The sequence below is a fragment of the Taudactylus pleione genome, unplaced genomic scaffold, assembly GCF_031769625.1.
Source record: "Taudactylus pleione unplaced genomic scaffold, aTauple2 ptg000282l, whole genome shotgun sequence".
Classification (NCBI taxonomy): domain Eukaryota; kingdom Metazoa; phylum Chordata; class Amphibia; order Anura; family Myobatrachidae; genus Taudactylus; species Taudactylus pleione.
Genome location: NW_028284684.1, coordinates 12,786,938 through 12,813,660, shown reverse-complemented (window position 1 = coordinate 12,813,660; position 26,723 = coordinate 12,786,938). Strand labels below are relative to the sequence as shown.

General features: G+C 41.6%; 1 protein-coding gene across 1 annotated transcript; it reads left to right on the top strand.

Annotated features, from left to right (window-relative positions):
• The first annotated feature begins 171 nt into the window (after positions 1-171).
• On the top strand, positions 172-25,728 carry BRI3BP (BRI3 binding protein). The gene is made up of 3 exons (XM_088482122.1): positions 172-496; positions 8,122-8,224; positions 14,048-25,728. Exons 1-3 carry the CDS (start codon positions 305-307, stop codon positions 14,464-14,466), a joined length of 714 nt encoding a protein of 237 aa, XP_088338248.1. The 5' UTR covers positions 172-304; the 3' UTR covers positions 14,467-25,728.
• Positions 25,729-26,723: the final 995 nt, after the last annotated feature.

The following is a 26,723-nucleotide window of genomic DNA, read 5'->3' as shown; positions in this document are numbered from 1 at the left end:
TCTACATGTCCTATAGATCTGTAGCTTGAAGGTGATGACTTGATAAGAATATTTGATATTAGCATGAAAAAGACAAAACATGGGTCACCACAGTATGCTCTGGGTGTTGCAGCAAGCAGGATATTTTATTTAGGAAGGGGCTGTTCTTCCGGTGCTGGGAGGAGACGGAAGGTTGGGCTCAGTCAGCCTCATAGATTGTATCACAGTACAGATACAGAGAGCAGACACAGAGAATTCTGGCTGTGGTGTAGCTGAAAGAGACGTCTTCTGTTGCCATCTGCTCCACCACATCTGCTGCTGGGACATGGATCGCCTGCGATCGAAGCTACCCTGGTGTCTCACGTTCCTGCTGCTGGTCTCAGGGGCGCTCTGTGCTCAGGCTACCAGGAACCGGGGACATGAGAAGCAGAACAACTCTTTCCGCAAAGCAGCCACCGGCTTCTACCAGACCATGAGTAATACATTCGGCGAGGACAACGTGAGAGCGGTGCAGAAGGTGGGACATGATACTGCCTCTGGTATTTTAAGATAAATGTAAAATCTGGTGCGTTAGGGGAAGGGACATGGCAGGTACCGTGACAAGCATATGTCTTTACCCTCGTTCATTTACATTAGGATGCATCAGCCATATCATGGGCATTGCAGACCGTTTATTCTGCATATCGTGTGAAGAAGCCTTCCTCCATTTCCTATACATTAGGTGACATGCACATCATCGTGTGTGAGTAATTGGTGTGCACACGCTGTATGCTTTCTTTGGCCTTGATGCAATAAATACATAGCAATTGTGGAACTCTGTATTTGCATGTTGTAATTGCCTAGTACTATAGGGCATGATTCATAGTCAATGTAAATCGCTTACTTGTACTTTTAATTTATCGTGTATGTGATGCTGATATATGTATAAACTACAGTATTTGATAGATAACCATAAATGGTGAGTACCTCAGTTCACGCTCCAGTGTTCAGTGAGTGCATTACACAGAATAAAACAAGTATAACTATTATGGCTGTTAGACATTTGTGACCTGTATAAAAGCATGGCCATTGATTTCCCCAGTGACTTACAGGAGGTTGTCCAATTAAATGTGACTTTTTGTTGCAACAAGCCCAACATCGCTAATTTTACTGCACTCTCCTATGAGGTAAAATAAGTGATGTTGCAGTCACAAAGTGTCACCGTTAAGTATCGCCTTGCTGTTTCAACGGCACATAACCAACAATGCGTTTGATCAACCCTTCCCCAATATTAGCTTTATACTTTACAGAAGAGTGTACATTATTCCGCATATATGGCCTGATTCAGAGTTGTTAGCTAATGCTGCTGTGTGAATATAGGCAAATGTTGCAGACGCGGAGGAATGTACTGAGACACCCACCTGCGTCTTTGCATCCCAAGAATCTGTGTCCAAACATTGGTCGCAGATCCTTCGAATATCGGTCTTCTGAGTAACCCTATGATTGTGCATAATGGCCGTGGGACTAAGACGCTGGAGGTGTTTTTATTGTGTATGGAATCGCAGACGCAGGATGTGACACTCCCCACCCCCCCCCCCAAAACTGTTGCAACATGCTCACGTTCTTTTCCGCCACTCCCAGTTACCTCCCGCAAACACTCCCTTACTGCCAATAACGCTGCGAGTAAATGGTCACTGCTAGCGTCTACGGTAATGTACTTTGACACATACGCAGTTTACCTATAATTGCTAAATCCGTAAATATCGGCACTAGGGAGGGAGATTAGAGTTAGGGGGAGGGGAGGATTAGGGTACTTACCCTAGTAGGGATCTTCATCTGCCGGCCTTCCGATGTCGAGATTTCATCCGCCGGGCTTCGATCCGGCTGTATTACGTACCAATTCTCTGTAGCTTCAGAGCCCAAGGATGCTACAGTTGCAGTAATAACATGGAGGGGGCAATATTACAGCTTCCTGTTGGCCACATCCGTTGGTTTAAGTAATGCTGCTGTCATAATGGAAGTGAAGCTCTAATTACTCTGAGAATAGTAAGTGTTGGTAGAGAGGGTTAATGTATGTTAGTGTGTGTTTCAGTCACTGTTATTGTAGATCTGTGTGCACTTTGCATCTGTTAATGTAAATCGGAGTATTAGTGTGTGATAAAGATTCATTTATCCTCTAGTGTGAAATATTACACATTAGAGGTAATCAGTGATGCCAATGTCTCCTAAAATACATTCTGCAGCTTATGATTTAGGGATTTCTCTGTTTAAATGATTAGCTCGGAATTTCTCTAGTGCTATTTATCCATTTACTTTAAAATATTTGTTTAGGACAGTGGGCCTGAAAAATCATGTTCACCAAGAGGACAGACTCTATTCAACCCTTGCCTGACAGTGCATTTTCATAACTTTTTTCCTGTTTGTGCCTTCTATGTAGAAAAGCCTTTGTTGATATGACGTGCTTTTTTTTTTTTTTTTTTTTTTCAATTGCATGTAATATAAAATAGTATGTGAGTAACAGGCTGAACGTATACCAGTTTGTGTGACATACCTTGCATGAATTAGCTCAGCTCACACAAATGTGAGAATCCGAATCTCTCAAAGACTAGATAGGTTGAATGGTGTGTGACGCAGCGTTCTTATATAGGCAAAGCCCAGTAAAGGCATGTTCCAAAGGCATAGGTGGAGCATGGGAAGTGCTCCCACTAACGCAGTGTTTCCCAAACAGTGCCAGTAGTGGTTAGTGCCGTGTATGGTTCAGTAACAAATTATCGTGGCCGACTTCTTTAAAGCCCCCTGCTCTACACTCCATTCACCACCGCCTCTATTCACTTTCATTTCCGCTTGGCTTCCTTACAAATGGAGTCCTCACTAGTCCCTGACTCCACCCCCCCCCCTCCCCCCTAATGTCTGCCCTCTCATCTGTCTCTTTTCAGCCTCTGTCTTTGTATTGATCTCTCTCACTCCACCACGTATGTGTACCCGCCTCTCTGTCTTACCATATGTGCCTTCCCCCCCCCCCCAGCTTTGTGTATATGTCTTCCATTAGCCTCCAATCCCATACATTCCCCATCTTTCTCCCATATGTTCACACAACTGATTGCCCGCTTACACCACACCTTCTCCCCTCCTTGTGCCTTTCTTTCCTCCTCTGCTTCTCGATGTGATTGACAAAATCATTGCTGGTAGGTTGGGGTCCCAATCCCACAATACATTTTTTTAGAAACCTTGGAGTTAATTTGCTTACCAGCGGCTTCTAAAACCCGGCACTTCTGATCATGTCATGCCTGAAATTTAAAAGGGCAATGAATTTACTAGCAAAACACTGCTTCTAAAAACATTGCTCTTTTAAATTTCGAACATAAACACGATCAGAAATGCTGGGTTTTAGAACTTGACGCTTAATATATAAAACCCTTCATGTTTTAGGGGCCCAGGACAATGGCACCCTGACACTTGGGTTCCCTTCTAAAAGAAAATATTACTGCCACTAAGGCCATTGACACCTTGATATTAAAGAAATTGTTTCTGGTTTCCTTAAAAGTAAACTATGTTGGTGATCTTAACTGTGCTGTTGTAGTGTGATCAGACACATGTATGTGTATTGTGTATAATTGAGTACTGTGCACTCATTAGAAAGAGAAGACTTGCTTCCGCAGGTAGTGTCTGGGACCCCCGTGGATGCCCTATGTGGGTCAGATGACTACAGCAGAACTCGCACAGCTAATCGTACCTCCTTTAGAGCCAAGCAGGGATTCACTCCTTTGTTTCCTCCATGGGAGTTACGGAAGCCACGGGAAGCAACATTGCTCCTCCTGACGTCTGCGATTTTCCCCCTTTGGCCTCCGTGTCACTGGGTGACCAGAGTGTGGAAAGGTGGTTGGACCAGTTGAATGTGGTTCTGGATTCTGACAGTCATAAATTAAATTTGCTGATGATGGCGAAAGCTGCTATTTTATATGGAACTTTATTGGGCCAGAATTTCAGTCTCCTCATGCTGTGCAATAGTTTCTTTCGTGCCGCTAAACTTTATAAAGCCTGCGGAATCATTTGGTCTGGCCTTCTGAGCTTTTTTTCTGCTTGCCTCACCTGGCTAGCAGGGTGCCTAGAATGACACCCTGCAGCCAGAATCTATGCAGCAGTGCCACCTGGAGTGTCCTTAGGACGCGTCAGACAGTCATACCACTGCCCTTACAGCTCCCCGGAGCATCCTCCAGGATGCTCCGGGCATTGTAATCACTGGCGATTGTGGCTCCGCCCCTGTGTGTCACATGGAGGGGGCGTTGCCTGCACCGGGCCCACAAATGTTATATGTAGCAAAATGCCCCCCCCCCCAATTTAGTGCTATAGAGAGCTAAACATGCTTGGACACTTCGCTGACCATCTCTACAAAAACTGTTCAGCACAACAGGAGTGGGTGGCCCATCCGAGTACTGCTGTGGTGGGGCCACGTCTGCTTCTCTGCCAGGACCAATGGTTTAATTCCACCAGAGACGCCTGAGTGTGATGCATTGACCATTGTGGATATAATATACATCTCCTGATGTATACACACAGGCACTTTTTCACAGGTCCTCCCATAGACAAAACAAAAACTTTGCCCTGTGGAAACCATCCGGTCCTTTCTGTAGAAATACAATAGTCACTCAAGTCCCGAAACAGCTAAAAAGTTTTGAGTTTTTAATCTAATCTTTATGTCCCAGAAACTGGGGGCGCCCCCCCCCCCCCGGAAAACCCTAACCCCGCTAGACTCAATAATCCAAACCCAACGCCCCCCCCCCTGCGTGGCTAGCGCTATGCTCGACCCAAATTTACCTTCGTTCGGGATGTCGGCGTTCCAGCGTCGGGATTATGATAGGCGTCGTTTTTCAACGCCTATCATAACTCCCTAGCCAGCATTCCGCGCTCGGGATTGTGAACGGCGGACCTGACTACATCCTAATGCCAATAATGTAGCCAGTATGTTGGATCACATAATGACTTGTTCCTTTTTAATCAGTCTAGCGAAACCTATTGGTTGGTTGCACATGTAACAGCTGACAGATAGTCAGGTGCATAAATATTGGGACATTAACAGATTTTTCATATTTTGGCCTCTATTCACCACCACAATGGCTTTGAAATGAAACAAACAAGATGTGCTTTAAATGCAGACTTTCAGATTTAATTTGAGGGTCATTACATCCAAATCGGGTGAACGGTGTAGGAATTACAACGGTTTATATATGTTGCTTCCCACTTTTTAAGGGGACAAAAGTAATGGGACTATCAACTCAAAAGCTATTTCATGGACAGGTGTGGGCTATTCCCTCGTTATTTCATTATCAATTAAGCAGGTAAAAGGTCTGGAGTTGATTCTAGGTGTGACATTTGCATTTGGAATCAGTTGCTGTCGACTCTCAATATGAGATCAAAAGAGCTGTCACTATCAGTGAAGCAAGCCATCATTAGGCTGAAAAATCAAAACAAACCCATCAGAGAGATAGCAAAAACATTAGGTGTGGCCAAATCAACTGTTCGGTGCGTTCTTTCTTTTCAAGAATGTTCCAGAGAGCTCAGCAACACCAAAAGACCCGAAAGACCACGGAAACCAACTGTGGATGATGACAGAAGAATTATTTCCCTGGTGAAGAAAAACCCCTTCAGAACAGTTGGCCAAATCAAGAACACTCTCCAGGAGGTAGGTGTATATGTATCAAAGTCAACAATCAAGAGAAGACTTCAAAAGAGTGAATATAGAGGGTTCACCACAAGATGTAAACCATTGGTGAGCCACAAAAACAGGTAGACCAGATTAGAGTTTGCCAAACAACATCTAAAAAAGCCATTACAGTTCTGGAACAACATCTCATGGACAGATGAGACAAAGATCAACTTGTACCACAGTGATGGGAAGAGAACAGTATGGAGAAGGAAAGGAACTGCTCATGATCCAAAACATACTACCTCATCAGCGAAGCATGGTGGTGGTAGTGTCATGGCGTGGGCATGTATGGCTGCCAATGGAACTGGTTCCCTTGTATTTATTGATGATGTGACTGCAGACAAAAGCAGCAGAATGAATTCGGAAGTGTTTCGGGCAATATTATATGCTCAAATGCTTCAGATCTCATTGGATGGCGCTTCACAGTGCAGATGGACAATGACCCGAAGCATACTGCAAAACCAACCAATGAGATTTTTAAGGCTAAAAAGTGGAATGTTATGCAATGGCCCAGTCAGTCCACTGACCTGAATCCGATTGAGCATGTATTTCACTTGATGAAGACAAAACTGAAAGCAGGAACTGAAGACATTTGCAGTAGAGGCCTGGCAGAGCATCACCAGGGATGAAACCCAGCGTCTGGTGATGTCTATGCGTTCCAGACTTCAGGCTGTAATTGCCTGCAAAGGATTTGCAACAAAGTATTAAAAAGTGAAAGTTAGATTTAGGATTGTTTAGTTTGTCCCATTTCTTTTGGCCCCTTAAAAAGTGGGAGGCACATATAGAAACCGTTATAATTCCTACACCGTTCACCTGATTTGGATGTAATTACCCTCAAATTAAATCTGAAAGTCTGCAGTTAAAGCACATCTTGTTTGTTTCATTTCAAAGCCATTGTGGTGGTGAATAGAGGCCAAAATATGAAAATTCTGTCAATGTCCCAATATTTATGCACCTGACTGTAGTTGGAAGGTTGTTTTTTGTTTTTTGTTTTTATTTCAGTTTTAAATATTTGATCTGCCATATGTGCAGCAGTTCCTAGTCATGTTCCTAGTTCCGGTTACGCTGAACAGGGAGCTTTTGCATACATGACTGTGAATGTTACAAAACGCCTTTTTGTATTGTTTTACCTTTATTGGCATAACATGAGTTCTACAGCGAAGCGTTAAAGTGGCTGCAATCCCTTCAAGGAATTCTCGCCTTTAAACTGTTGACAGATTAAAGGCTCTTACTGAGATCCGGTCCGTGTCAAAATAACACCCTGCAATGCTACTAATTCCATAACTACCAGTCTGACTTGGCTGCCTGAGAAAATCCATATACAGCCAGATTGTTGATACTTACTTTCCTCTCTGCCTAATCCTCCTATTTTTGCTGGAGGCAATAGCAGTTTCATAGACTGCTGAAACTGTAGTTACGCCCTTGATTAACTTGTATTGTAGGTTTAGTGGTAATTTAATAGAAGCAGTAAAGGAAACAATGGGGGCGATTACATCTTTTAGCTGTCCTGTCTAAAGTGAATGGGAGCTATTAAGTTGTTTGCACAACTTGACCGATGGCCGCATTCTCACGGCCTAATGCACTGGATTAGCTGTGTTAAGCGGCTTCTCCCATGCTAAGTGGCAGTGAAGGTACACCAAGCACTCACAAACAGCCCCAAATCCACAATTACTGTAGCATCAGGGCTGGTCGTCCAAAACAATTGAATAGCCCCTGGTCACTTGAGACTGGAGCTTGGGCGCGTTATACGATTGAACCGCCTCAATGAATATAGCCATCATAGGGTTAAACCCCTTGGTACGGACCTTGTGTATTAATCTTAAAAATGTGAGCCTGCATCATACTAAACTTTGCATTTATTAGGGAAACTTGTACATGCAAAATAATAAGAAATTGCTCTCAAAAACACAGTATTTGTTTATTTTTCTAAAATCGAGTAGGAAGGATGGGACTATAGGTAACTAAAAGGGGGAAAGGGGGTTGTGCAGGCACATAACAATACACTGACAAATTTGAGTATTAACAAATGAGATCCGCATCATGTAGTGTAAATGGGGAATTAACATACCTAGAAGAGGTATATCTCGTATGATATTAGCAAGGTCCCGTAAGGTGGTTTCAAACATGTATTATTGGACATTTACAAACTTGGGTTAAGATGGTGAATGCACCCTCGGTGGGTGTCGATGAGGACGATTTTCTCTAAATATCAAGGCCCTTATGGTATAACATTTAGGTTGTTTATCATGAAGATAATGATACTTTCCAAGCCTGCTCTGTTCCAAATGGAATTTTCGACGGCAGAAAGAGGTTCCTATGGCTCCCAGTTTTAGCCTATTTGAACCTTTTGTGTCTGTAATTATACCAACATTTTAGTATGACTACTCATATCTTGTGAGGAAAGAGAGCAAAAATGTCAGCCTGTATCATTTTAAGTGATTGCTTGTTTCCTTTCACAGTTCTTTTCACGACTGACAGAGAGGTTTGTGTATGGAGTAGATGTCTTGGTTGACACAATATGGAGAATATGGACAGACCTCTTGGATGTACTTGGAATGGATGGTGAGTAGTTTTCTTTTTTTTCCAAAGCATCTGTTCTTGGAAACCCCATTAGCATACCCTGGATAAGGCTGCATAGAGAGCTGACAAATATTTCTGAAAGGGGATTTTATCCTGCCTCTAATTAGTAACTGAGAGAAGGCAAGTTCAATAGTTGGTAGATTATTTAGATGCAAAAGGGAATTGGGAAACTGTCTTAAATGGATTCAGTCATAAAATTACTCTATTAAATGAAGTGTAATATTCTGCAATCGTTGCTGCATAAATAGGATTATTGTGTCTGAACAAGATTCTTGCACAGTCTATAGACCATTGGTAGGCGACCAGCTGCTGTGGAACTACACATCCCAGCCTGTCCAGTTTTAGCATGCCTGAACAGAACATCTGCGGCAGGGCATTCGTTCTGGTAAGTCTAGATCCACTGCTGCTGGAGTGCCACATGTTGCCTACCTCTGCTATAGACAACAATATCAATTATTATCGAGATGTCTTTTGTTGTACAGTATTTTGAAAGGTAACAAGCCATAAGTGTCTGCGATTCCAGCCAGAGGTTTACCAAGCTCCATTTATTCACGCTATAAAACAGTAAAATAAAGGGTTTATTACAAAACTGCTTATGGTCTAATTGTCTTAAGTGTTGTTACATGGGCAGGAAATGCAAGAGAGACTTCTCCTTTCAATGTTCTTTCACACACTGAAGAATGACGGCACTTTACTAAATAGTAAACTCTGTAAGCAAACTTAATAATGCTACATAAAATTGTCCCAAATAGGACAGGTTCCTGTTCTGGGATCTTCAGTGATACTCCAAGCATTTATCTGCATGCAACTTCTGCAATTCATACAGAAGATGGGCCAGTGTAGCGTAATAGAGCAAAGTAGAACTAACATTTAACACACAACATAGATGAGGAACTTTGTTTTAGCACATATAGTGACTTGCATTATGTATCAATTCCGTAAAAAGTCAACAGATCTGTCTGTGTTCCAAATGACACTTATACCCCTTTCAGACATAGAACCCGGGAAATTTCCTGCTCAGACCCGGGAATTTCTCCTGTGAAAAATCCCGGGTATTTGGTCTAGACCCCCCTTTCACACTACACTGTCTACCCGGGAAATTCCCGGGTAGACCCCTTTCAGACAAGAGCAGGGTTTTTGAGAGTTTTAGACAGTTTTATTAAAGTGGACGGTAAGGCGCAGAGGTACAGGTGGGGAAAGTGACAGAGGGACAGGTGGGGAAAGTGACAGAGGGACACTGTACCTGTAGTTTCCCAGCGCAGCTCCGTGCAGCAGTGAAAATACGGGGAGGCTGTAATCTCTCTCTCCACTTCTGCCTGGTGACAGCCGGAAACTTCCCGCGCTGGGGCTGAGCACAGAGGAGCCGCTGATCTCAGTGCTACCGACGCTGAGTATGGGAAGGGGGGGAGGTGCTGGCACTGCTACCGCTGGTAATTTTAGGGACAGGGGGGCGCTACTCTCAGTGCTGCCGGCGCTGAGTATGGGAAGGGGGGGGTGCGGGGCACTTACCAGCGGCGCTGCTACTGCCGGTAATTATAGGGACAGGGGGGGCTGCTCTCAGTGCTGTTGGCGCTGAGTATGGGAAGGGGGGGAGGTGCGGGCGCTGTTACCGGTGGCGCTGCTACCGCCGGTAATTACAGGTACAGGGGGGCCGCTGCTCTCAGTGCTGCCAGCGCTGAGTATGGGGTGCGGGCGCTGTTACCGCCGCTGGTGCCGCCTCCTCGGTGGCTACGTCGGAGCCAGGGCCAATCAGAAACTGCCTGTTGCAGCCCGGGAGTAAAATCCCCGGGTTGCACCATTCACACTAGAGCAGGGTAGTCTTTCCGGGACTTAAGTCCCGGGAAATACCCTGGTCGATTGCAGGGGCGGCTACCCGGGAACGTGTTCCCGGGTAGCCTCCCCTGCAATCGACCAGGGTATTTCCTGGGACTTAAGTCCCGGAAAGACTACCCTGCTCTAGTGTGCTCTAGGTACCTTTCACACAGACATGAGACCCGGGAATTTTGGCCAAGGCAGGCCAAAATCCTGGGAATCTCAGTATGTCTGAAAGGGGTATTACATGGAATGTTCCATTGAAGGAGGCCTTAAAGGGGGAAAAGGGATCCAGAACATCTTTGTGAATCAAATCTTAAAAGTACCTTTTGGCGCAAGTTCTACAAATTTCAGGAGTTAATACCACTTTGTCAAAATAAGTTTTCAGTTTTATTGACCGTTCACTCACTTTGCCCTTGATTTGCACAGCAGACGCAACGCCAGCACTTTGGCTGTAAAGGGCAGCTTGTATCATTGCAGCACCAAGACTTGATCTTCCAAGAATATTGGCATAAACAAGTTTGAGGTAGCGGGCAGCCTACCCATGAAATGCATTACATGTTTATGCAAAACTCCTACCACGGACCGCTTATTGATTGATGGTTTCCGATTAATTGTATTGGGATATTGGATTTATGCAACTCCACTTGTGATGAACTTTTAATAAAATTAAAAGCCTATTTCAATGAAGTGGTATTACTCTTCCATTGGTAGAACCTGCGCCAAAAATAACTTTATGCATAATATGGTCCCTACAGTATTTGTGTTGCAGTATATTTTCAAACTCGTAATCCATTATTGTCAGCAGATCAAAAAAAACAACTAAATAAAACAAATGGAAAATGCTGCTTGTATGAGTGGTCAACCGCTGCAGACTAGCGTGTTGTAGAACCGGCTTTTGCCACAATAACATTCTGTTGGGGTAAGTTTCTGCCACTGTTTGCATACTGTTTGGGAGCGATTTTTGCTCATTCTTCCTTGCACATTTGCTTCAGGTTGGATGAGGCCTGTCTCTGATGGACTGGGATCTGGACTAAAGCTGGGTACGCACTATACCAGAGGTTTTCAAATTCTGCCATTGCAGTCCACGTTTTAAGGATATCCATGCTTGAGCACAGGTGACTTACTACTTCAGTCAATTTCACTTAATCATCTGGACTCAAGCATGGATATCCTTTAATACCTGGACATTAATGGCAGAGTTTGGGAACATCTGCACTATGATATGTTGGTCAATATTGCAGTCTGCAATGGATTGCAACAGCCATCGTATAATGGGTATCCCCCAGTTCATCATTTTGAATTGTGTGGTTGCATACTCTCCGATGCAACAGTCAATGCGGTATAGTTACGTTAAGCATGTTACGATATATATCACTTTGTCGTACAGTGGATCGTGCAGTGTGTATGGCAATGTGATATGTTTATATATTGTGTCGCTGGGTCGACACATCGTTGCGGTGTGTACTTCGTTTTAGACTTTGCCATTGTAAAACATTTTACTTCTTTTTTTTTTTTTTTTTATTCACCAGTGTTGCTTTGTGCTTGAGATCAAGGTGAACTCCCAAGCTTTAGTTTGTTTTTGTTTTTTTAGCAGACTGACAGGCTTATTTATCAACGAAACCTAATTCTTATAACTACCGTTCGCTTTCCCTACCGTTTTCAGTGCTAATCTACTTTTTTCTTGCTATTTATTAAACCCTTACCCAGCGAGTAAAAACAGTAAGTTAGTTGGTGTAATGGTTTTTGTTCTTCATTTTCACTCCTAACGAATCAGGGGATTTGTGGGTGTGGCCCTGCTGGAGCATGAAGGTTCAGGCATGCACTGCAGTAATGGGCAAAGGAGACACAGGAGGATAGGGGTCACCTAGAGCAGGAACAGCTGGCATGGGACCGGTGACATGGGCTTTAAGGAAGTGCAGGGAGCGGAGATTTGGGCTATAGCTACCTCTGGCAGCTGCTCCCTGTCTCATGCAGGCGGATCTCTTCAGAAGCTACAGGGGGGCCCGCGCTGATACCAGCAACCAGAGAAGACACAGGTGGAGAGGAGAGACACGAGCATGATGAGTGCGCAGGGAATGGAGACAAGGGCAGAGCAGGATCAGGTGGGTAGCAGAGACATGGGCAGAGGAGACACGGGTGGAGAGGGGAGTCAGGAGCAAAAGCGGCAGGCAGTGAGCAGAGACATGGACATGTGTAGGAGCAGGCAAGGAGAACAGACATGGGCATTGAGGAGGTGTGGGCAAGGAGCTGAGATATGTGCTGTGGAGACAGGAATAGAGGGGAGACAGTCAGGAGCAGCGGGCAAGGAGCGCTTACATGGGCATGAGATGGAGCAGTCAGGGAACTGAAACAAAGTTCATGAGACATGCGGGGAAGCTATGCACATCAACTTCCTGCTTCCTTGGTTGCCCTGGCGACAGACTCTCCACAAAGAATTGTGGGAGCTGACTGATGCCAATCACTACTTGCCGGGTGACCATCGCTCGCCAATGCTAGTTTAACAGCTGCCTGACCAGGCGAGTCCACAATAACGCTACGAGCGGTATTCTTAAAATACAGCTCGTTGATAAATGGTTCATATGTAACAAATATGTAAACTCAAGCCTAACGGTAATATACCTTAACTATTGTTTTGGTTGAATGATAAATAGCTGTCAGTGGTTTAAACATTCGCCACGAACGAAAAACGTCTTATGTTTGTTTAACAATTGAGCCTGTGAGGCAGGCTGTCTTGCAGTATCTTCTTGTATTTTGCACCATCCGTTTGGTTCTTCTGACTAAAGGCATCCCTACAACTTGATGCTGCCACCCCCTATACTTCACTGCTGGGATGGTATTTGCTGAGGAATGGGGCAAAGTGTTTGGTTTGAACCACATGTAGTGTTTTAATTGAGCTACATTTATGTCTCGTATGACCACAAACTTTATCCTGAATTTTAGATGCTGGGTCACTCTGATGTTTTCTGGCAAACTTCAGATGTGCTTTCATGTGGAGTTTATTTCAGTAGCGGCTTCTTTCTAGCCACCACACCGGGCAGTTGTATGCAGAGCTCTTGATATGGTTGATTGGTGCCCGATCACTCCAGTCTCAGCCACTGAGCACTGTAGCCTGAAAGTAAGAGCTGGCCTTTCTGTGGCTTCTCTTACAAGTGTCCTCCTTGCGCTGATGTGGAGTTTTGAGGAACGGCCTTGTCTAGGCCAGGGGTAAACTATTACCGACACTCCAGCTGCTGTGATCATCCTTCAGGTTTGGGATACTGTAGCAGGGCATTCTGGGTTGTGTAGTTCCACAGCAGCTGGCATGCCCCATGTTTGTTATTCCTGATAGGCTAATTGAAAATCAATTGTTTGGGCAATATCTTTCATTTGTGTAAACAAAAGCTTCTACAGCAAAGGGGTTGAATACTAATGTTAACCGCTTTCTTTCAAGTTTAGTGGGTTTTTTTTGTTTTTTTAAATCTGCAGACAAATTGATTTGAGTTTGAAAATTTGTTCCTATTGGCTTACAATAGAAATAGTCTGGAGCAATCTGTAATTTGCAGTACAGCCAAATCTGACTTGTTAAGGTGTTGAATGATTTTGCAAGCCACAGTTTAATGATGTGCAGTACTTATACCGTCTCCTTCATTTCAATAATTAATATGGTATCTTGCTGCAGCATACTGTAACTCTAAACAGCAACAATGAATGTTATGTTTGCTAATAGTGGATCGTATAATCTCAATCTCTCTCTCTCTCTCTCTCTCTCTCTCTCTCTCTCTCTCTCTCTCTCTCTCTCTCTCTCTCAATCTCTCTCTCTCAATCTCTCTCTCTCAATCTCTCTCTCTCAATCTCTCTCTCTCAATCTCTCTCTCTCAATCTCTCTCTCTCAATCTCTCTCTCTCAATCTCTCTCTCTCAATCTCTCTCTCTCTCTCTCTCTCTCTCTCTCTCTCTCTCTCTCTCTCTTTTTTTTGCAATTAATACTTGCACTTCTCATTTTGTTTTCCAGCATCCAACCTCACTCACTACTTTAATCCAGCGGCGGTTGCCAGTAACCCCACCAGGGCCCTCATACTGGTGGTGGCTGTCCTGCTGGCCTATTGGTTTGCTTCTCTCTTCCTGGGATTTTTCTTCTACATTTTGCATGTGGTCTTTGGACGATTCTTCTGGCTGGTCAGAGTCTCCCTCTTTGCACTGTCGTGCGTTTATATCCTGCAGAAGTATGAAGGAGAACCGGAGCATGCTATGCTACCCCTTTGTTTTGTGGTAGCAATTTACTTCATGACCGGGCCTGTCGGCATTTACTGGAGGAGGAACAGCAGTAACAACTTGGAAGAAAAGATCGACCATTTAGACAATCAAATAAGACTATTAAATATTCGTCTCACGAGAGTCATAGAAAGTCTGGATAGAGCCAATGACCAGTAATCCTCATGAGTTCAGCATTTTACACCAGCTCCCTTTAGCACATAAAGCACTCTTGTTCTTAAACCCAGATCTTTGATGTTTGATCTGTAATGCAATTGGATTAAGGAATTCTTTGCAAAGAAAAAAACAGCTAATGTAAATGCAATGGGTCAAAACAAATACTGTTTTAAAAACTTTACTGTTCAGATTTCACAGTAAACCCTTCAGATATTTCTGGTCTTTAATCTACATTATCTGGGTTTCTTTCAAAGATTTCCATAATCTGAATTTGCTGATACACAAGCAAAAACAATTAGGCTGCAGATCTGTGATCCAATTAGTGCCATCTACTTATTATTGAACATACTGGCAGATCACAGTCAATCGGCAACTAATCATTCCCAACACTGCTTGTGTAAAACCTCACATGCACACAGATATTTGGGCACAGTTTGGTCTAAAATGTCTTTATTCCCTGCTCAGATCTCTTTTTGCATGGACAGCTTAAAGAATAACTGCACCTAAAACTAAAATTGCAGCTTTGGGTCAACTTAGGCAAAGTAAATAATATAATAAAGCTCATATACCTGCAATCGTCCTGAATTATCTCAGCAGAAGAGCTTCTCAGCTACATTGTGACAAATCCACAGCGTTTTGAGGAACTCATTCCCAGGCAAGAGGCTATCGCCTGCCTAGTGCTTTAGGAGACAGGGAGGAACTTCTCAGATCATACAGAGTAGATGTACTAAGCTGTGGAGAGAGAACGTACCAACCAATCCGCACCTGTCATTTTTCAAACAGCCTGTAAAGCGGCAGGAGCTGATTAGTTGGTTCTTTATCTCTCTCCAAAACTTAGTACATCTCCCGCCATGTATGGGGGGGGAGGGGTGTGACGTATGCAGGTAATTGAGCATTTGCTATTTTATTTACTTCACCTAACTACAGCCAAATCTACCTTTCTAGTTTTGGTCAATGTTGTATTGCTGCCAAATCTGTTGGTTCATTCAGTAGAATACAAATTCCTCAAGTGGCTGTTGGGTTGATTATTTTTTATTTTTCCTTTCTCAGGTTTGGTGGCATTTTAATTTCTGACCGGAATAAAATAGATAAATATATTTGAGGGTATATTTTATGTGCGTCAATCAAAGCAACTCACTGCCTAAAAGTATCTTTCATCTGCCAACAATATCATTATATATCATCTCTGTTATCTAAAAAGTATTAGATGTGCTTTGTTTCGCTCTATATGGAACTTAAGTTGGCAGGTTTATTATTTTTTTAAATGAAGTATTTAGTTTCAAGTTTTTACATTATGTAGTTTACTGCTTGTGCAAAGTGCTTTCTACACAGTACGGTGTATTACATAGAGTACATATTTAGTATTTAAGTATATTATACGGACAATTATGTGCTGTAACTACTGTGGTCTATGTTGTGCCACTCTTTGTAAAATTTCAGGTTTATTAGAAAAGTTTGTACTGAATTTTTAATACAATTGTTTTAGGTTGTGTAGTGGAATTCATTTTCATTTACAGGTTTGACTTAGAATATTAGCAGCTGGATGTTAGCGCACCTGTTGCTGCTTAAATCTTTCTCAGGGTTTGCGAAGTGGTAATAAACCAGTCATGTATAACATTTCTAGCTTGTCTACAGTGAGATGGAGAAAACTTTATTTTATTTCCAGATTCATTTTTGTTTCTTGGGACAACCCTAAATGATCTAAGCCATGTCACATGTATAGGTTGTGTAAATTTAAGTGAGCAGGTTTGAATCAAGTACTTGGTTATGTTCAGAATTTAATTAAATTCCTATAAACCTCATGCAAAATGGTTATGCACTGATCCCTATAATGTGCTGCCCATACAGAACACACTAAATTATACAGTACAGAAGAGAAAGCAAGGAAATGAAGACAATAACTTGCCAAGTTCTATTTGTACCATGTATGAGAGATCTGTTCATGTTGACAGCACTGTATAGAGATCAGTAGATCATGACTGACAGCACCTTATCAGCGGTTCACTTTCATAATATTCCGCTTAAGATTTGACTGGTAGTTTACTTGTGATCCAAGTCTAGATGAGCTTTTAGGCTAAAGGTATGTACACACTGCAAAGATATATCTGTAGATGATGATCATTCATATACACTGAACGACCAACCTCTTCCACGCACCACAGGTCCTGCATGCCGGGGGTCGCGCCACGACCCCCTCCCTACGGCTGCATGTGTACGGGCAATCGGCTGATCACCCGTAAAATCTTGCCGATGGACAGATATATCTGCCATCGGCTGTGCAGCATAGCTGACTGGATATGTCTCTGAACAATGTCGTTCACAGACATATCGCTGGTACACTGGTCCACAGGCACCAGATATATTGGCCGATCAGTTGATCAGCCAATATATCTGTCAGTGTGTACCCCAGTTTGAAATTACACTAGTATCTTTGTACAGGAACAATACACATTGTCAAATAGCCACTGATCAGGTGGTATTCTATGGTCAATCTCACAAGTACAGGTGGGGCACCAGTCATACGAAGGTCACTTGGTGCATTGTCCTAAAACAGGGTTTCCCAAACTGTCCATAAGGCACCCTAACAGTCCAGGTTTTAAGGCTATCCATGCTTGTGCACAGATGATGTAATCAAATTGACGGAGGTACTAACTGAAGAGGTGTTATCTTACCTTTAGAAGAAACTGAGCTATTAAGTTAGAGATAAATTTGACATGAATTTGACATTGCACTTTTATCCACAAAATATATCAGTAAATAGACTACCAACATTTAATATAACATTGTTACTATGATCCCTAGTCCATAACTCCTTCATCTATTAAAAAAAGAAGTAAGAATTTTCTGAAAAACTAAACATCTTTATGGATATTCTTGAAACCTGGACTGTTATAGTGTCTTGAGGACCGAGTATGGGAACCACTGTCCTAAGACATAAACCACCAATCTGAATATAAATCATAGTGATATTGTACACATCGGAGTAGTCCTATTTTCTCATCAAGCCATTATAAATGTCATCTGGTGCACTTCACTTAAGTTGTAATTGTAACTTACTTGTTGTGTGTATATAGTGAAGTATAGATATGCCTGTTTGGTTTTGCAGCCCTGGGGGGACAAGAGTAGAGGAAATCATAATCTAATAAAGCTATTCACTCTTTGATTACAAGGTTGTGGTGGGAAACCATATTTTACTTACCAACTGCACATTATTGCATAAGTAAACAAGTGGCAATAATGAGCAACAAAAATAGATCTTAATGATCAAGTATTAAAAACTATTTTAATTTTATAGTTGTTAAGACGGTTTATGGAAATTAAAATATTTTAATTTCCAAGTACAGGTTTCCTTCTAAAGTATTTTCAAGAGTTGTATTGTAGTTTAGAATGGAATAATTATACATTGGTCAGTATCTACAAATTGTTTAATATCACAGTATATTTCTCCAGCACAGTAGTAAACTCTGAACGAAGTATTTCTGCACATTCTGATTTTTATTTCAATATTTGTTTGTGTGGTTCCAGCAACCGGGTTATTGCCGTGTTATCCCTGGTCGCCACTCAGTGGAAAAGGCTCCCGGGTCTTGAGCAGGGTTTTATGCATCTAAGACCCAGGTAGGGCTCAGAGAACTCTGGTATCCCGGGTCCCATTCACAGCATAGGGAGAGATGCATTTCCTGGGGCTTGGTGATGATGTAATCTCCAAGCATCAGCAATATCCCAGGTCCATCCTGCGGTGGAAATGGGGTTCAAGCTGCTGTGACACCGCTTGAAACCTGTGTCCCGGACTGGACCTGGGATTTTGGTGGAAAAGTGGTATAAGTGTCCAGTATCCATTACATTTGTTGATTAAAGATTGTTATTGTACTGGAGCGCTCAAACCTGTGTGGATTGCTCCCTTTAAATTATATAATAATTGATATAGTGTTCTTTGTCCTGTTATATGTGGTATCTAGCATTAACAACAACAAGCCGGCTGCAACATAGGGAGCACACACTACATATACTTTAAATTTAATTAAAATTAAATGTAACAATTTTTTACCATATGTTAAAATTAAGATTTTAATAAAATGAAACACTTTATGAAGATTTTCTGACTGCATAACTTTATTTAAAGTGAACATTCCACACAGGTTTGAGCGCTGCAGTACAATAACAATCTTTAATCAACACATAATCTGAGGGTGGTCACCTCCTGTACCTATAGCCGCTCCCACCACAAGAATAAGAGGTTTTTAGAGCGCTTGAGCACACAAAAATACTTGATCTATTACATTTGTGTTTACTCTACTCTGAAACTACGAAGACAAAATTAGGGATCTTATGATGTATTGGGATTTAAATAGTAATTTCATTATTTACTTTCATGTAGTAAATGCACTGTGTGTTTAAGGTGTAACCGTTCCCTTAACACAGTTGAGGCAGCCATTTTGTTACTAGAATGCAGCCCAGTAACTTAATAAGCTACGACATCCCTGTCTTGTGTTTTGGTGATGTCACAAGCCCCTAGGTATTGTCTATATTTTTATAAATATTGTCTCAACCCACAAAATGGCTGCCTTCACAGTATGTAGACAATGGTAACAGTTTGTGTAACCTCAGGGAAAAATTAAGTTAGTATGGTCTCTAATTTTATTTCATGTTAAAATTCTTGACATGTATTTTATGTAGATGTAAGTATTGGGTATTGACATCTTAAACATAAGATCATATTCTTTACTTGCAATTACACTCAAACTATTTTGATAGTTGTGCTATTATAATTCAGTTTATGATTGTGTGGACTGTAAGCATGATGCTTTGCCAGGTTTATTTACCCATAGGTCTAATCACATTGCATTGATTTCTATTTGGAACACAACTTGAGAATTCTGCTCGCTCCTAGGTAAGCTAGTACACGAAGAATAAGACAGTGTCTGTGATTGGTCCTGCACTTTTGTAATGTAAGGGGATGGTAAGTTATTTTCATGCACAGAAATTAGCAGTTAACTAAAGCAGGCTGTCACTTTATATGACCCTTACAGTGAGCAATAATGATTTTCATACAGTACCCAGTGAATCATTCTGTTAAACATCTCCAATATGAGTATTTGTTTTATTTCCTGAAATCAAACTTGTCTAAGCACTGCATTACAATGACGCGTGTTAATATTAAATCATTTTAGTTCTATGCTTGGTTTGTGTGAATGTTATTTAGGTGGTGTATTTTAATAGTTAATCTTGTCATGTATAATTATTGAATAGACTATGAATTGGCACTGCCTTAAAAGGTCTGTGCAAAATATCCAGTCAATGTAAATGAGTACAAGCCACCCTTTCTCTTATTCCTCTATAGCAGGGATGGGGAACCTCAGGCCCGGGGGCCGCATAAGGCCCTCGGAATCATTTTGGTCTGGCCTTCTGAACTTTTTTCTACTAGCCTCATCTGGCTAGCAGGGTATCTAGATGGCATCCTACAGCCAGAATCTATGCAGCAGTGCTGCCCGGAGAGTCCTTAAGACGCTTCAGACGGTCACACCGCTGTCCTCAGGATGCTCTGGGCATTGCTGTAATCATTGGCGATTGTGCCTCCGCCCCGTGTGACACCACATGAAGGGGCATGGTTGGCACCGAACCCGCAAATAATGTTATATATATATATATCAAAATGGCCCTCGGCAGAAAAAAGGTTCCCCCACCCTTGCTCTATAGTGTGGCTGTTTTCAGTGTAAGTTTCAGTTTTTAAGCTCATGGCATAAATATGTCCCATAAAATTGACAGTTTGTTTGCTGAGTGTATTCATCCTGTTGTAATTTATTCTAGGGTACACTGGGATTTTTTATTTTTTTTTGTATACTGTGTTCAACTGGTTCACTTGTTATGAGACTGACACCACCTGGATGTTCAGTTCGGCAGTTTAAACAAATATAAAACATATAGCATTGGATTAAGTTTAAATACAGGTAATGTGCCTACATTGCTGAAACACAATGGAAATAGTGCCTCATTCTTCGATGATGCCACCCAGAGCCGTAACTACACTTTTTGGGGCCTTGTGCCAGAGAGAGCATTGGTGCCACCCCCCCCTTCCCATTTTTTCAATAGAGACCTAAATCTGAAAAAGGACCATGGCCTCATGGGGAAGAGGTAGGGGTGGCCAGGAGATGCTGAGGATAAAAGAGGAAGCTACAAGTGAGAATGATAAACCAGAAAATTGTCAGGCCCCCTGCCCTGTGGTGGCCTGTGTCATGGCACAGGTCGCACTACCGTAGTTACGGCCCTGATGCCACCAGTCACTAATGAATTGATAGGCTGAATTTTCAGATGCATTGAACATTTTGTAGATGGTGAGTGCACTAATTCCTGTACTAATTTCCGCCTCTGGTTTATTGTCTTCATTTCTTCATGTATATAATCTTAAATGTGGTGTTGTGCTTGTACAGGTATTTGTTTTATTTCGCAATTACATTTATTCTAAATAATTTAACAGTGCCATGGTGACAATTTTTTATTTTTATTTTGTACAAATGGTTTCAGTAGATGAAAATGTGCTTAAATGTTGGAAGTATTTTGCTTTCATAGGTTTCTCTATAGATCTGTAAGAGCAGATTTTGGGATATACTTGGTAAATTGAAAAAAAAAAAAAAATTCTCAAGCATTTTAGCTGGAGAAAGGAAATTTTCTTTCTGTTTACTCCTATATTTATATATTTGAGAAGTGCGGAGAAATCGGTGATTTTTCCACCCTCCTGTCTAGCTCTTTCAGCCCCCGTAGGTTTTAATGCGGGCTGCAGTGGGATGATATTTATATAAGAGAGAACAAAGCATCTCTCTTTTTTTTTTTTTTTCAGACACACCTAACGCCATCTATTGATGGAGTTATATGGCACTAGCTGTGGCTATGTGTACCAGTGTCTCCCAGGCTTACCTTTTGGGTACCAGCTTCATGTTTTCCGGGTCTAGGAACTCCAGGGCAATGAAGATGTTTTCCAGCTGCATATAGTAGAAGGTGCAACTCTGGTTGTACTTGCGACACATCTTAGCACCTCAAGCAGCGCAAACAACTGCAGCCCATTGCTCAAAAGCGCTTGTTGATGTGCTCTGAAGCTCTTCTCTGTGGCCGGCATCTCTGCTGCTGGGTCCACCTCGGGAACGGCTCCTGCTGCCGTGGCTCTGCTATGTGCTTTGCTATGAAAACCATTATGCTGACTTTCGCATTGTTGAACAGAGGTAAGGAAAATCCTCGCTGAGACAGCTGCCCCAGCATATGCTTTCATATAAATATGCTGCTAAATAAAGTTAGATAAACGGAGGTAATTATCTCCACATATTAACATTTAGTAAATCTACCCCTTTATAACGATTACTGAGACATGTTTTGTTACTGTGCGTACACACGGTATGATTAAAATGGACTATATGAACAGTAATGATATCGATCATATCGTGCAGTTTTTACCCACCAACGACCTGTGATGCGCAGGCACGTATGGTTGATCATCCATCGCCCGTGCATGCAGGTCAACCTGGTCGATATCGACCAAGTTACTATAGGGACCCGCGATCGTTATAGTCGTTGGTGGGTACATGGTGTGCTGGATGATCGATATCGATCGTCCAGCACACCCGGGAGATCGTACAACGATACCGTTATTGTTGATCGTCCGTGTGTACGCACCATTAGACTTAATATTTATGTACACAGCCTCCCTCTAGTGGCTTGTGAAGGTTAATGTTGAGGTCTATCTTTTTCCGTACAAAATGCAGGTAAGTGTGGATGGAAGCTGGAATCAAATAATTGTACCCATTACTTTAATATTTGGTGTCAATAGCCGCATGCTTCAGTTCACATAAAATAGTAGACATAAACAAAGTGTAGGAAAAATAAGCTAACTTATAAATGCTAATTTACTTTGAAGCTTTAAATCTACATGGTGACATAATCTAATATTTATACAATCAATCAATGCATGTTTGTAAAGTCTCCTGCATCCTTAAATCTCATTAATATGCCTTACTAGCGATACACCCTGGCTTCGCACGTGAGCAATTTTAAATTTAGTCTTTTTTAACTTGTGTCTTATGAGATTGTCTTGTAGACAACATTACTCGTTTTTCCTCCTGACGTCAACAAGAAAATATTTAGTTTTGACGTCACTCACAATAGGGCCACGTTGTCTATGAGAAAATCAGTCTTCACTTAGGTCAACTCCAGCTACGTTAAGTTTCTGTCCCTGTGCTTTATTTTTTATGATGCCAAAGCAGCCTCTTCCCGGGAGTTGGACTCGTTTGGTATTAAAGTATTGTTTTTCACATAATGAAATAGGAACGGTAAAAACTGAAATTTTATATCGGTAAATAGGGCCACCATCCATTTTTCTGGACAAACCGGATAATACATAATCTTTTACATGGTATAAAATAAAGTCTATCGTTGTGAAATATCTTTTATGGTTTAGGCAGCATGAGCCAAAAAAGCACTTGGGCGTTTAGACTTTCGCTAAAATCATGACTGCTCGGCTCCCTTTTTTCATACATGAATGGTTTATACACCGAAACCTTCCTCGGCAAATGCTCTATAGAATAGAGAAAACTGCATCAAAATCCGTCCCAACAGTGGTTCTCAAGATTAGCCCGAACACACAGATGGATGCCTACCAGGGATCTTATTTTATGCTATTTATAGATATGCTTTCCATTATAATGTATATTTGCCTATAACACATTACTGTGAAAGAGGGATGCAGGAGAGCGTGCAAATGCAGCTTTAAATACCTATCCTATTATTTAAATCTGTGTTGGAAGTACCAGCCAGCTATAATATATAAATAATAATAAGTAACAATCTGGGAGTACAGGGGTGTGGAGACTGGAGAACACCTTTTAATTTGTACTGGAAAAATCCTGGTCTTGTCTCATGTCTGTTTCTTACACTAATTGTCACAAAAAACACATCATGACTTTTATGTATGCTAGGGATAACCAAATTCTGGTTCTTCAGCTTTTGCTGCTAAAAACAACTGAGGCCCTGTACTAGGACATGTGCACCAGGTCTAGGCTAAAAAGTAACCAGATGAGCGCTATAATGTATGTAATACATGATGTGACAAGAAAGCCATATGAAACCTATGAGATAAAATGTTACACTTGATTGCAACAGAATTACCTTGAACTGAAACAATGGCTAAGATTTTTTTATGAAATGGTTGAACCTGAGTAAACTGCAACTGGGTATATACGAGAAGAGGTGATGCAGGTTTGGTCCTCTGGCTTCTTATTGCGTCGGTGGGTCCTTCTCCCTGCTATTGGCTATTGCTAGTTCCATGCTATACCAGGAACCGGAAGTGACCGAGATATGTTGATGCAGGGGGCCGAGTGATCTGTAATACTAGTCTGACAGCTTCAATTGGACATAGCAGCACTGAGGTTTTGCTTCATGAGTATGTGATCTAGCAATAAATACTTCATTCAAATATTCAATATATTTATAACTTGTAAAATTGAACTGTTTAATTTTGAAACCATCTCCCCTCATTCGAGAACCAGCGGAGAGCATGGGCTCTCTACTCTTGCGTATGACATGTATGGACAGTAATGGCATGTATCACGCACATACCCGAGAAATGTGGTTGCTATGCATTTTAATATTTAACGTGTTTTTGCATTGTTACATAGACTTGCAATACATCAAATTGTATAATTTGTATTAGCATCATTTGTATAATCTGTTAAACATGATGAACTGTTTAAGGACATTTATTGAACAATATTTTAAAGGGTGTGCTGTATTGCCCATGCTCACACACCGCTCCCAACTATTGTTTGTTTATATTCTCACAGTTAGTGTACGGCTTCAGTAGAGAGCTCTGGGGGTAAATTTATTAAGCAAGCCCCCACTGCTTGGCATGTTTAACAGGAAATTTAGAACAGCAATAAAATTCAAAGCAATACATGCGGGTTTAAATTTCCTGCTTAAACAAGCTGAGAAGCAAAAGTCGCTTCTTAGTAAAATTATCTCGTAGTCTTGTGGTTATAAGGAAAGTATCTCATGATCTGTAGGCAGTGGTTTTAAATCTCTGATATTCATACTGTGGTGCTTTGGTCATGGGGCATGAGTGTACTAATCATACCAGTCATACAAATAAGAAATCTTTGTTATTACTACTAAATAAGAACACTGGTCTACTATTTGGGGAGAGCATAGACTGGTATCATGCTGGGTACACACTGGCAGATATATTGGCCGATCAATTGATCGGCCAATATATCTGATGTGCGTCGGCCAGCAATATGTCTGTGAACAACGTCGTTCAGACATCGCGTCGGTTCTGCTGCACAACCGATGCCCAATTTATCTGCGGATATATTGGGGCATCGTGCTGAGTTTTTACGGGCAGTTAGCAAACCGTTCGTACACTTGTACAAGAGACCAGATGACACATGATCGTTGTTCAGTGTGTTTCTCCCAAAGATTGTAGTGTCCATGTTTAGCATAAATATTACAGCTGTATATATTCTAAGAAAAAAATTATTCTGCTAAATAGTAAAGAAATGGAGCTCATGTTTAGATGGTTTATCATTGAACTACTGTACTGCCAAAAACAATGGTCAGTTGTCCTGTACATAACACATAACAATACTTTTCAAGTGTAGTGAAAGAGCAATTGCATAAGCTTTCATCTTGCGGGTCCCCAACATACATGCTGACATGATCACATGTGTGAAACCGCAAATCTGCCGGCAAAGGAAGACTTTAAGTAATAGCAAAGGAGTAAGTATATATTGCCATTTACAAGTTGTTACTGTTAAGATGACAATCTTAGTGTATGCCAAGCAATCCTACCTTACTATAGCGATGATGATAGTCTTTCAAACATGCCTACCACCCCCTCATAGCTCAAATACTTCCTTATTGCTGGAATTCAAGTTTAGATTTCTCATAGAGCTTGTTCTATAGATCCATGGATAATCTGACTATTTACTACCTAGGTACTGTGACTGCAAAATACAATGTATGTGTATGTTGAGTATTTAACAAAGTATTGGCAATTCCTTGCATGCACATTGTTTGAAATTTGTGTTCTTTTCTACATATGTTTGATGTAACCACAATCTTTTGATGTAGTCCTTGGGTAAAATACTACATTTATTGCTGTATAAATATGGTGCACTAAAAATCTATTTTTAAGTGGATACTTCCCATTCATTACTTTCTATCCATAGCTCAAATTGTTGTAGTGAAATAATTTACATTTAAGATGGTATTAATAAATACTGTAACTTATATGGTATCCATGCCTTTTTGTCTTATGCTAGAAGTGCATACCTTTTTAAGAATAGTATTAGGACAAATTTTTTACTACTCAAAGAAACAAATCTGTATTTTTATATCTATCTATACTAGTGGCCTGCTGTGCTTAAGGGCCTAATTCAGAGATGTACACAATCCCGATGGTTTGCATATATCTCAGATGGTTACTGCTCTGTGCATCCGCAGGATCTGTACTGCACGTGTGCAGCTCTTGTACTGCAATGTCGCTCACAGTGCCCCCTAAGCCATTTGAGGGCAGCAATGGGTAACTTTTTACAAAACAGGCTTGTTGTCCCCATTTTTTTGTAGGTACGCCAAGGCCGACGCAGATTTCCTGGCCCTGGTAGAGCTGTTTTGGCAGCCATTCTGAGTAAGCTTATGCTTACTGAGATGGCCTATGGTGATCCAATGCATTATTTTGCAGAATAGCAAACAACTACGAATCAGGGCCTAAGTCTTATACTGTCTGCTATGTGCAAGCAAAGTTCAGAGTTTCTGGTAAATAACCTTGCTCCTTTTTTATGGCGTATAGTTACATGCTGTACACATTTTTATATTATCTTTATTACATTGATAACTATTGCAAAGCTGACTATGCTTACACAAGTTGGAATTAAGGGCCAGATTCAGAGATTTACGTAAATTCGATATTTACATAAATCTCTTATGTTTAGTCATTTGGGCAAGGGCATGTGCAGAGCTGGTCCTGTGATGTTGGCCACAGTGTCCCAAAAGCTGCAGCATGATTGACATGCTGCTGGTGTTTGGGGGTGGCAACGGGGAGTGTTCCAGACAACGGAGGCCTTGTTTTCTGGGCGTGCCAAAGCTGTAGCTGTGTCATTGAATGCAGCTTCAATGGCCCCGGCAGCATGATTTTGCCACACATCCGAAGTAACATGAGGATTACTCAGATGTCCAATGTTCACGCAGTTTATTCGATGTTCTTCGGATGCAGCAGTGGATCAGAG

Bases quoted from the DNA above. Each gene is read 5' to 3' on its own strand.
- BRI3BP (XM_088482122.1), top strand. From the start codon at position 305: ATGGATCGCCTGCGATCGAAGCTACCCTGGTGTCTCACGTTCCTGCTG. The intron at 497-8,121 runs GTGGGACATGAT...TTCCTTTCACAG, and splicing joins ACGTGAGAGCGGTGCAGAAG to TTCTTTTCACGACTGACAGA. The intron at 8,225-14,047 runs GTGAGTAGTTTT...TTTGTTTTCCAG, and splicing joins GGATGTACTTGGAATGGATG to CATCCAACCTCACTCACTAC.